This window comes from Perissodus microlepis, chromosome 1 (assembly GCF_051167445.1).
Source record: "Perissodus microlepis isolate ML-2025 ecotype Zambia chromosome 1, ASM5116744v1, whole genome shotgun sequence".
NCBI classification, from domain to species: Eukaryota; Metazoa; Chordata; class Actinopteri; order Cichliformes; family Cichlidae; genus Perissodus; species Perissodus microlepis.
In genome coordinates this window covers 11,801,775-11,813,940 of record NC_140461.1, presented here as the reverse complement: position 1 = coordinate 11,813,940, position 12,166 = coordinate 11,801,775, and the positions used below count along the sequence as shown (strand labels likewise).

General features: G+C 40.7%; 1 protein-coding gene across 1 annotated transcript; it reads right to left on the bottom strand.

Moving 5' to 3' along the window:
- Nucleotides 1-3,617: 3,617 nt before the first annotated feature.
- Nucleotides 3,618-10,057, bottom strand: arpp19a (cAMP-regulated phosphoprotein 19a). Its single transcript, XM_084929971.1, has 3 exons — nucleotides 9,851-10,057; nucleotides 9,018-9,140; nucleotides 3,618-5,079 (listed from the first exon to the last, which is right to left on the bottom strand). Exons 1-3 carry the CDS (start codon nucleotides 9,905-9,907, stop codon nucleotides 4,909-4,911), a joined length of 351 nt encoding a protein of 116 aa, XP_084786097.1. The 5' UTR covers nucleotides 9,908-10,057; the 3' UTR covers nucleotides 3,618-4,908.
- Between the last annotated feature and the right edge of the window lie 2,109 nt (nucleotides 10,058-12,166).

The following is a 12,166-nucleotide window of genomic DNA, read 5'->3' as shown; positions in this document are numbered from 1 at the left end:
GGAGGTGTGGGACCTGATTGACCAGAGGCCAGTGGGCCAAACAGGTGGTGAGAGGGGTACAAGGGGTCACCTGTGATGGCCCTGGTTTTTCTGAGACAAGAGTATGTGGTGATGGTCTCAGAGGGGTACCCGCTGCACAGCCTTCCTGTTCTTAGTAGTGGCCCCTGTACCAAACACCCAGCCCGCTGTCCACTGAGGAGCGCTAGAAGGTTAGCAGCAGCTTCTGGTCCAGTTTATTCTTCCTTAGGGCATCGAGGAAGTGCAGCCACTGCTAGGTTGGGTTGGTGTGCAGTTATAGGTGTACAGGGTGTACAGTAGGGGGCTGGGAATGCAGCTCTGCGGGGATCCGGTGCTGGAACTAGGGTATGTAAACTTTTGGTAGGGTATGTAAATTTCTGATCAGTGTCATTCTGATTTGAAAAGGGCAAACACAACCACTGACCACGAGTAAAAGAAACGTTTTTGTATTATCATTCATATTCTCTGAAAAATGGCCAAAAATCACAAATTCTGCCAGGGCACAACTGGAATGACAACAAATATGAAAAGTGGGGCTGAAATTTAAATGGTGACAATAGATGAGTTTAGACATTTGTTAGATCAGAATCTAATATTTAAAATTCACATTGAAAACTCTGTGTTAATATTAATAATATACTAATATTAACACTTATGCATGTATGTGTGTGCTTCCTTCCTCCTTATCATCATCATAAATACATGAAAACCACAAATAGGGATGGGTATTGATAAGATTTTCACGATTCCGATTCCATTTTCGGTTCTGTTTAACGATTCGATTCTTTATCGATTCTTTTTAAAAAAGGAGAACACTAAGGTCGATTAGCTTAGAACTTTGTTTTATATCTTCTCTTTGAACAAGATAGAAATTTAGGAGTAACTTGGCCTTACAAACCCAGCAGTGAGATCTTAAGAGATCCACAGCCTACGGCTCTTCAATGGGGTGTCACAGGGTCCCCAGGAAAAAAAATTGTAAATGTAAAATAATAAAATAAATATTCTTCTGTAGCGATAACAAAGTATAACATAAATTATTCTGTAGCAATTACACAAGAATTTCCAGTAATGTCCCTGCCTACAATTAAACACATTCACTTACCGAAAATCGGGGGCATCTGCTGTGGCAAATGGGTTCAAGCCTTTGACCACAAACTTAGTCACTGCTCGGTGACATTCGTCTATCCTGGCCTGAAAGGAGACGCTAACGGTAGACTGCAGCGAGAACTGCCAGCATCTGAGCCAGCCAGACTGTCTGTCTCTCTCATCATGGTCACCTAAATGCACAGTAATGGCAGGTTTTGTAATAAGGCAGATCGCGCTAACATAATATGCACTGTTAGTTGATTATTTACCTGCCGCATTAACGGGAGAGGACGTACAAACGTTACCGCTGCTGCTGGGTTGAGATTCACGAGTCCGGAGCGGAATTAAAAACACGACATTCATTTAAGGTTATCGTGTGTTTTGTGAGCAAATGCTTTTCCATATTCGTAGTGTTTCCTCCCTTAAATGAAATATCTACTTTTCAAGTATTGCAAGTTGCCCTGTTGTCATCCGTTCTCGTAAAGTATAATCAAACTTTTGAGCGTTTGAGCCGCTTAGGCGCCGTGTTTCCTGCCAGGTAAATGATGCTCCGCAACGTGGTGACATCATTCGGGGCGACTGGAATCGATAAGGGAATCGTTTGCAAAAATGGCAAACAATTCCAAGGAATTGAAACAGTGGGAACCGGTTCTCAACAAGAACCGGGTTTCGATACCCATCCCTAACCACAAATGCTCTCTTGGCTGTCATAATATTTTACACATTTGTCCCCAGAGTTGGCACAAACTGAAGGCTCAAGAAACTGGCTTGAGATGATTTGATCTTTGCGACAATGTGTGATATCCTGCTGTACACTGTGGTGTATCCACTGACATGGTCAGCAACAATACTCAGGTAGGCTGGCTGTGTTGTTTAAAACCACCCATGAGTGGCACCTGGCGTACTTTTTTTTGCTGCTGTAGCTAATCTGCTTCAAAGATTCGACATGTTGTGTCCAGAGATGCTCTTCTGCGTACCTTGGTTGTAATGAGTGATTATTTTAGCTTCTGTTACTTTCCTATTAGTTCCAAGCAGTCTGGGCATTCTCCTCTGATCACTGGCATCAACAAGCCACTTTCACCCAGAGAACTGCTGCTCACTGAATATTTTCTTTATTTTTTTCAGACAATTCTCGGTTAACTCTAGAGATGGTTGTATGGAAAAATCTCAGTACATCCGCATTTTCTGAAATATACAGATGAGACCATCTAACTGTCATGTTTTAAAGTCCATTAAATCACTTTTTTTTCCTCATTCCGATGCTCAGTTTGAAATTCAGCAGGCTGTCTTTACCATGTCTAAATACCCAAATGCAATGAGTTTCTGCCATGTGATTGATTAAATATTTGCCTTACCGAACAGTCGAACCAGTGTATAATTCATATTCATCTTCACATTACATTGTATTGTAATTATAGTTTTAAGTATTTAGCTCCTTTTCGTTCTACCAAGCTGTTCTTGTATTCTTCACCCCATTGATGTATTCATTCTGTTGTATTTTAATGACAGCTCCTTCTCCCAGTGAGCCCAGGCTCCATTTTGTTTGGAGTTTTTGGCCCTGGTTAGGTCTCCCAAGGCAAATTAGTCCTGAGTGAGGAAATGGAAAAGAGAACAAGGGACCAGCTTACCCTGACTGGGATAGGGCTACCTGGGCCTCACCCTGGAGTCAGGAATGGGAGGGAGCTTAAGGTAGAGCACTTAGGCCTTAACCCATGTAGGCCACCTGGAGTTGCCCTTAATGAGAGTCGGTGGGCAAGGGTGGGTATCCTTGTATCCCTATTGCTTGCTGTGTGCACCCTGGGGGGTTTCGCCCATGGATGAGGGGGTTGCTTACCTGTGCCAGTGACTGGGTTTGTGCCTATGGACCGAATGATATTTTAGAGAACACAGCCTTCTGGGAGTGACGGGGTGTGGCTCTTGAGTGTCCTCCATTTAGTGACTTTGTCATCGTACTGGTGGACTTTAATGCTTACAGGGGAAACGACACTGAGACCTGGTGGGGCGTGACTGGAACGGTCTGCCTAATGTTGTGTTATTAGATTTCTGGGCAAATAACGGTTTATCAATTATAAACACCATGTTCGAACAGAAGGGTGCCCCTAAGTGCACATGGCACCAGGACACCCTGGTTGCAGGTCGAGGGTCGATTTTGTAACAGTATCATCAGATCTGCAAGTATATCTTCTGGACACTTGGGTGAAGAGAGGAACTGAGCTGTCAACTTATCACCACCTAGTGGTGAGTTGGACAAATCTGGCGTGTCTAAACATTTAGGCTCCTCTGCTTGTGTGACCATAAGCAGAAGAAAATAGATGCTTGAATATTTATTCTTATTTAAACTATTTTGTTATAAGCTGTACTTAAATTCTGGCTCCTGGAACACAGAAATATTCTAACTTCTAGAAAATAAACTATTTTAAATCTTACTATGTAAACATTAGATTTACCATGTAAACATTAGCAATCTGAAAGCACCTGAAATACATCGTAGGTCTTTAAAGATTACACAAAAGTATTGTGCAAAACTACTTTATTTACAAAACAAAATGGCACAATGTGACAGCAGGGCAGCCATGTACATGCACAACTTGGACAGATGTCCTAGCTTTGATTTATCACACCACAAGTAAATTGCATCTGGCCAGTAAAAACCCTTGGAAAAGCACTATGCAGGGCTAAAGATAAAACTACTTTAAGTCATGATTACACAAGATTATTTCCCCAAAACTTACACTATTTGTTCCTTGTTTTTGTCCACCAATGTATACAGCATAAAGACTGGTCCCTCTGAAGGATTTTACCCTTCAGGTCCTGTATCCCCTCTAACCCATTAAAACCTGATTCATTCATGATGACTCCATCCTTAGGAGAGGACTGTGTCGGCATATAAAATGGAGCAGCACACAGTGTAAACTTAAAAACACTGCATTTGGCTCTTGTAAGAAGATCTATTTCTGACACTTCTTGAAGGAACTACCTGCTACCAGCATTTGAGCTGCACCCAAGCTTTTTAGCATCTCTTTTAAACATCTGCTCAGTGCACCTTGATGAATAAAAATGCAGTATGTGAAGCTTCACCTTCGGGAGCCCAGCATCACACATGCAGTTCAAAGTGACACCCCAGCCTTTACTGCAAGGTCCTTTAATGCAGACACAATCATAGTGTTAATAAAACGGAACTTGGCCTCTGAATTACTATATTCAATCATTCAAGCATATTGACAGCATAATTTAGAGTAAGGTCATACAGTGAATAATACAAATCTGATGTAAAACATTCTGCCCCTGTGCCAGACAAATATATATCAGATACATACACACACACACACACAATCATAATCTCCAGACTGAACACCACACTAAATCACCCCCGCGCCCAAACCTCACAAGATGCAAGCTTCTGCTGCTCGCCCCTCACTTCAGCTCGTAAACAGTCATATCTGCTGTCCATCCATTGTTCAGAGGCATCACAGACTGTTTCTTCAGTGTACATGGACAAACATGGAGGTAAAGACAAGACATGAAGGAAATGTAGGAGGACAATAACAGAGGAAAGGATGTGGTGGCAGTAGAGGAAAAAGCCAAAGGGTGGGTTGAAACAAAAAAAAAAAAACAACTTAAAAAAAGGATTTGACATGGTTGACCTGGAGGTGTGGAATCCAGTTGGGTGGGGCCCAGGTCAGTGTGGAAAGGGTGGAGTGATAAAGTGAGACATAGGAGAGGTAATATTACATCTCTGAGACTTAAGTGGAGAGGGTTAGGGGCTGGGAGGTGCTGAGGGGGCCATCTGAGGCTGCGTGTACATCAGCCTGCCAGTTTACTGGCCACAAGAGAGGGTTTCCTCTGGGGCAGGTCCTGGGGGGTGGGGATGTGGTCCCCTGTGATCTCGGTCTTCTCTGGTGCAGCTGTTGGCAGCTGTTTGTTCTTTATCTTCGCTTTTGCCATGTTGTAGTCACCAGAGTCAAAGTACTTTTGCTGCAGAAAAACAGAAGATTCAAATTAAACAAAAGTGGCACCAATGAAAATAGACACCAATTTAAAAATGTCTCTTTTTTTAAATGTCAGAGTAAATCCCACAAACTGCGATCTATAGGGTGGTCCATTTATATGGATACACCGTAATAAAATGGGAATGGTTGGTGATATTAAAGTCCTGTTTGTGGCACATTAGTATATGTGAGGGGGCAAACTCCTCAAGATGGGTGGTGACCATGGTGGCCATTTAGAAGTCGGCCATCTTGGATACAACTTTTGTTTTTTCAATAGGAAGAGGGCCATGTGACACATCAAACTTATTGGTAATATGACAAGAAAAACAATGGTGTGCTTGGTTTCAACGTAACTTTATTCTTTCATGAGTAATTTACAAGTTTCTCTTTGTTCACAGCCATTGACATGTCGAAGAGGTTAACACGTGAGGAGCGGATCGAAATTGTGTTGATATCTGGTGAACGCAGTAACCGGGTCATTGCAGCAGATTTCAATGCAAGACACCCTACGAGACCACCCATCTCCCATGCTACAGTTAGCAAACTGCTCGCTAAGTTTCGTGAAACTGGTTCATTGTTGGATTTGCCAAAATGTGGACGCAAGAAAACTGTCACTAATGAAGAAACATCAGTGGCTGTCCTAGCTTCTTTCAGCAACAGCCCACAGCGTAGCACTCACCGCATGTCACTGGAGAGTGGCATTAGTCGAACATCCCTTCGGCGGATATTAGCTACTCACAAATGGCACCCTTACAAACTCCAGCTACTGCAGCATCTCAACGAGGATGACCCAGATCGGCGCACAGAATTTGCAGAATGGGCAAAACAAAAAGTGGAACAGGACCCTCAGTTCACGCAGAAGATTTTGTTCAGTGATGAGGCAAACTTTTATGTGAATAGTGAAGTTAACAAACAAAACCACCGCTATTGGTCTGACACTAACCCACATTGGCTGGATCCCTCCAAGACTGTTGGAACAACAAAAGTGATGGTTTGGTGTGGTATATGGTAGGGCTGTGCGATATGACCAAAATCTCATATCCCGATATAAGAATTCTATCGTCCCGATAACGATATAAATCACAAAAATGTAACATTTTCTGTAAATTCTGTGAATCACGGGCAGCTCGACTTGCGTGAAGTGTTTCCAGCTGCGCGTCATGTACCTGGAGTCGAGTGTTTTAACCGATGCATGAAACTATACATTTTTAGACATAGGTTGTAACGGCCGCCGTTTTCTTTGTGAGTATTTATTACACGGCGTGCTGCAGGGAAAAGCCTGTTTTAACGTTTGAGTCTAAGGTTTATCTTTTAGCACCTGGCGTCTTTTTTTACTTCTCATCCGTAAATAATCTGCTCTTTCACGTGATTCAGTTTATTTTGAAAAGTCTCAACAGGATCTTGAGCTTTATTGTGAAAGGTTTATGTGGAACATAAACAAGCGGACACACAATGGTGTTACCGTCGTTGTTGCTAACCACAACGCATAAAAACAGGTGCTTGTCTGTCCGTAGTGTGGTTATATTAAATATAAGAGAAAGAGAGAAATTTAAGAAATTAATATAGCCACTACAGTGACCATCAAAACGGTGAAAAAATATTGCCATAAACAGTTTATTTTGCGACACCACGAAACAAACGATAGCATAAAATGAAACGATAGATGTTTTTATATCGTCATCCGATATATATCGTTATATCGAACAGCCCTAGTATATGGGGTACAACGATAGTGGGTCCATTCTTCATCAATGGAAACCTCAAGGCCACTGGATATTTGAAATTGCTACATGATGATGTGTTTCCCTCTTTATGCACTGAAGCTGGCACGTTCCCTGAGTTTTTCCAGCAAGATGGTGCACCACCACATTATGGGTGCCAGGTCCGAGCATTCCTAGATGAACAGTTTCCTGGAAAGTGGATTGGTCGTCGTGGGCCAGTTGAATGGCCCCCAAGGTCTCCCGATCTGACCCCCTTAGACTTTTATCTTTGGGGTCATCTGAAGGCAATTGTCTATGGTGTGAAGATACGAGATGTGCAGCACCTGAAACTACGGATACTGGATGCCTGTGCTGGCATTTCTCCTGCGGTGTTGCTATCAGTGTGTGAAGAGTGGGAGAAGAGGGTTGCATTGACAATCCAACACAATGGGCAGCAAATTGAACACATTTTATAAGTGGTCAGAAACTTGTAAATAACTCATGAAAGAATAAAGTTACGTTGAAACCAAGCACACCATTGTTTTTCTTGTGACATTACCAATAAGTTTGATGTGTCACATGGCCCTCTTCCTATTGAAAAAACCAAAAGTTGTATCCAAGATGGCCGACTTCTAAATGGCCACCATGGTCACTACCCATCTTGAGGAGTTTGCCCCCTCACATATACTAATGTGCCACAAACAGGACTTTAATAACACCAACCATTCCCATTTTATTACGGTGTAGCTATATAAATGGCCCACCCTGTAGATCAAAAAGGTACACTCCTGAGATTTTATTAAGGAATTTTAATCAGGTGTTTCTTTTTTCTTATTGACAACTGGTGGAGGCTTTCTGTGGTCTCTCAGGGTATCACACAGGAAATATAAATGCCAAATTGCCAAGAAAAACTTTCCTCAGAGAGGACCATGCAAACACTGAAAGAAAAACATCCACTATAAGAAATACACACAGTATAACATTAGAACACATACACTCAGTAACAATCTTGATCAGCAAATTAAATGCAAAAGCTAGGAAAAGAAAAAACTAGTGTCTTGATGCATGCTCAATCATCCAGGTAAGGAAATCCCAAAAAGTTGATTCTGTTCATCTGTAGAGGTGGGAATCACCATACATCCCTCGATACGATATTATTACAATACTTAACGACATGTTTATTGCTGCCAAAAAAAACGTTAAACACATTTGGACAGTGAAGGAATGTCAGGATTCTTGCTCAGAAAAAGGAGCTGATCAACATGCTCTGAAGTCAGAGCATGTTCCAGTCCACAAAAACTTTTTTTGTAACAAAATATCGATTTCTGCTGTATCGATACATTATTAGCAAACAAAATATCACGATACTACACAGTATCGATTTTCCCCCCCACCCCTATTCATCTGGACGTAGCGCTTTCAGTGGGAGAAAATTTTCATCACTCATCCAAGTGACTTCTTCAGTTTCAGCTGACTGCAGGTTTCCCCACCCTTATAAACAGTACTTCTGCACAATGACTGAAACTAGCATCACTTGCGAATAATAATTTTAGGGAACATCAGTTTTACTGCAGCAGGTAATTTCTTGTGAGAAGTACAAGAAAAATATTTATTTATTCAAAGAAAATTAATCTTGGTTAGTGTATTATTATCACAACAAACATGATTACTAAAATGTTCTAAAAGAGAATGGAAAATTTCCTGGAAGCTGACCACACAGGTTAAATCACGCTGTGACATATTATTAAGCCCTTCAGCAGTTATTAGATGGTCTTCTACTGACAGGTGATTACTTTTAAAAAGTCAAGTAATTATTACGGTGCCAATCACAAGTTATTTAAACCTAAACCTATTTTCGATTCTCTGCTGTCCCAGATTTTACAACATGACAGAAGCAGAAAATCCTTAAATTGCATCTACAATCAAAGTCGATTTTACCAAGACTGAACTGTTTTCTATGGAAGACAATTCTGGAAATGTACTCATTTTATAAGTTAAAAAAACAAAAAACAAAAATAAAACAGAAATCCCCCAATATGTGTCAGTTTCTCAGTTTAATTTCCTGATAAACTGGGCTGGACATATTTCTCTATTAACTATGTCCAACACCAATAACTTGCTAGTCAGGACCGTGTAGTGCACCTATATAAAATGGCAAAAGCTTCAAGGACAATCCTAAAGTGAACCCTTTATGTTTTGAAGACAAACACAAGAGATTACTCACCCCTTTCTGAAGGCGTTTCCGAAGTAAATCCGACCCTCCGGGTTTATTTCCCAAATTTGGATATCTTGCTTTCAGTTTAGCCTCTTCTGCCTTCTCGGGGCTGATCGTCTTTTCCTGAACCTCCTGTAAACAAACAGAAGCATAAGATTAGATTAATCAGCTCTCGGTCAGCTGGTAGCTCCAGACAGCATCACACTTACACAGACGTTTAAGCCCGTAAAACTATGAATAAAACCTATCTAATGACGTTTGAAGGCTGGTTATTGAACAACTTTACTGAATACGTTGGTGGCAAAGGGTGGTCCTCCATGGAAAAGCGTTTAAATTCACCGCTCCCGCATATTAACGTCAAGCTAGACAGAAGCATTAGCATATCCTACTAGCCAGTAACGTGTAGGTTGGACCACCGGTTGGGATTCTCGTTTCTGTAAAAAGTAAATAAATAAAAAAATAAAAAAAATCACGCTATCAATAGCCAGGCTGGCAAGACAGTTAATTAGACAGGCCCTGATTTAGCACTTCTAGTTTAAAGAGAACTGTCACTGTGCTGAATGAGCTAAGCTAATTTTTTTTAGCAGCTAAGCTAATAGACGCTTTGAATGTCACGTCAGCTAACGTCAAAACACTTCCAGCTGAAAGACAAAGCGCGAATTACTACGTAATAGAAGATCGTTAGGATACCCGACGAACAATATTAATCTACCTGGGTCTCGGTAGCTAGTTATGATTTATATGTCAACAACGAAATAGAGGAAGAGGAGAAGCTAAGCTACAGTGTTAGGTTACCACGAAGCAACCGTCCCCGGGGCTCGTGAGGAAAAGCCCGCGTTTACCTTCTCTTCCACCGGCGTCTCCTCAGCTGTCTGAGTCTCTTCGTTATCCCCCGACATGTTTAAACAGTCGTGATTTTTGTCAGGAGACCGCTCACCAGCCGAACAAGTGTTCCACAAATCCCCCGCTCGCGTGTTGCTCGCCCGATTCGACTCTGACTCACCGAACCCAACCGAGAGCTGCCGAGCGCTCACTCCCGCACACAATACTACGTCACATGCGGAGACACCACGCGCGCTCCCGCAGTGCACACGCACCGGGTACGGAGTTCAGATTTAGGTTGCATAATGACACAAAGATCAGCTGCTGGGTCCATGTGCTGTGTCACAAATCCAGATCTCAGAAAATAATCCGCAGATCTGGAGGATGGAGAGCCCGGCACCGCTTAATGCTGGCCGATTTATTTTCCGTTTCCTCACTACATCTCATTGCACAAAACCAAGAGGAATACAGCTATACAAAATAAAGTATTTTCTTTTTATACCCACCCCCAGAGTAATTTGTTTTTCCTTCTGATTAAAAAAAAAAGCCAAATATGAGCACGTGCAGTGTAAACGATTAATGTTTTAGAACCCATTTGTAATTTTTTAGAAATGTATTGACATGTTTAATGAACCAGTTTGAAATGATTTGAGCGTTTGTGACATGATGTGTTATGCTACTGGAAGCCGCCATCAGAATATGAGTACACTGGCCATAAAGGGATGACACGATCAGCAGTATTCCACACCTTGGATGTGGGATTTAGCTCAGATCATGTTAAGGGCCCCCACAGTGTGCCAAGAAACAAGTTTAAACAAGTGTACTTGAACAAGTGTACTTGAACAAGTGTACTTGCATTACTTCTTAAACCCTTTTACTTAAAATCAATGATATTCACACTACCCCTTCGAAAGGATCTTATTGTATCAAAAGTAAAACTTTTCTAGTCATCTTCAATCATTGTATTGACAACAAAGAGGATCCTTCAAGCTGTAAACGACCAGTCATTTAATCTTTGTTATGATACCTCAGATTCCAGAAATCTATCATTTTAAAGGCAAAATACCTGGAAATACCTTGCATGGTGGATCCGGTGGTTATGTAAGCTGGAAGTCATGTCAAGTCATTCTTTCAACAAGTTAATTAAAAGAATTTGGTGCGATCCATTTATTATTTGGCTCTATATCTTATATATATATATATATATATATATATATATATATATATATATATATATATATATATATATATATATATATATATATATATATATATCCCTATAAGCTGCACGCATGCAGTTTATAGGCAACATTGCTCTTAACATCAAGTTTTCACAGATGCCATTCACAATTTCCTTTCCTCTTTCTCAGACACACACTGAAGGACAACAGACCACAGGCCCAGACCCTGACAGTGCCCAACAGGTGTGTGTCAGATACAATACAAACCCCCAGTTTCTTAATAAAAAAAATATGAAAAATTATGTAATTTTCAAAATAAAGTCCTCCAATATAGGAAACTATTCAGTTGGGTTGATTTTCAAAATAAAAGCCCTGGAAACAGTATAAAAGTTGATCAGGATTCTCTAAAATTTAACTTTTTCAGAAAAGAAAAAGTTAGTTTTCATCAGAAATGTACGATTTTCAAAAACACCCCAGTTATTTAGTTTATAAAATTGGTTAAGTTTAGCCTATTCTCAGTTTTACAAATTGAGAGACTGATAAAAAATAACTGAAATATCTGAAATGCATTTGGGGTGTATGGTAACAAAGACTCACTGTTTTGAACCGGAGAAAAACAAAACAAAACAAATTTCTGTAATTACATAAAGCAATTTAACTTCTGTTTAAACTCTCACTTACACCTCAGATATACCGTTTTTACTCTTATTGTGATTAAAATGGTTCATGTGCATATACTTTTACTGATTACCGCCTAATATACAAGGAATGCTTGTGACTCATCCCAAAGAGTGCGCTATGCTGTCTGTGTTTGAAAAACATCAACAATGTACTAAAAACAAGGGCTGTCAGTAACAGATCTCAACACATGTATTTATAGTGTTGTTTTGCACCAGGATGAGTCAGTGACTACTGGCCAGTGTTTAAAATAAAAAAAAATGTGTGGGGGTGTGACAGCTGAAAATCAGCTATCACACCCCACACATCATTCTTGCCATTCCCACATTCTCTTATGCACCTTTTATCTTGCATTTAGCAGAAAACCAGTTACTGTTTGCACATAAAGACAGAGGTGAGCATCAAGACACATCAAAAGGCAGAACAGGAAACATGGTGTGAGAATTAAAACCACAAAGAGACACAGCAGATTCCAGA

Bases quoted from the DNA above. Each gene is read 5' to 3' on its own strand.
- arpp19a (XM_084929971.1), bottom strand. From the start codon at position 9,907: ATGTCGGGGGATAACGAAGAGACTCAGACAGCTGAGGAGACGCCGGTG. The intron at 9,141-9,850 runs GTAAACGCGGGC...GTTTGTTTACAG, and splicing joins AGACGCCGGTGGAAGAGAAG to GAGGTTCAGGAAAAGACGAT. The intron at 5,080-9,017 runs GTGAGTAATCTC...GTTTTTCTGCAG, and splicing joins GGAAACGCCTTCAGAAAGGG to CAAAAGTACTTTGACTCTGG.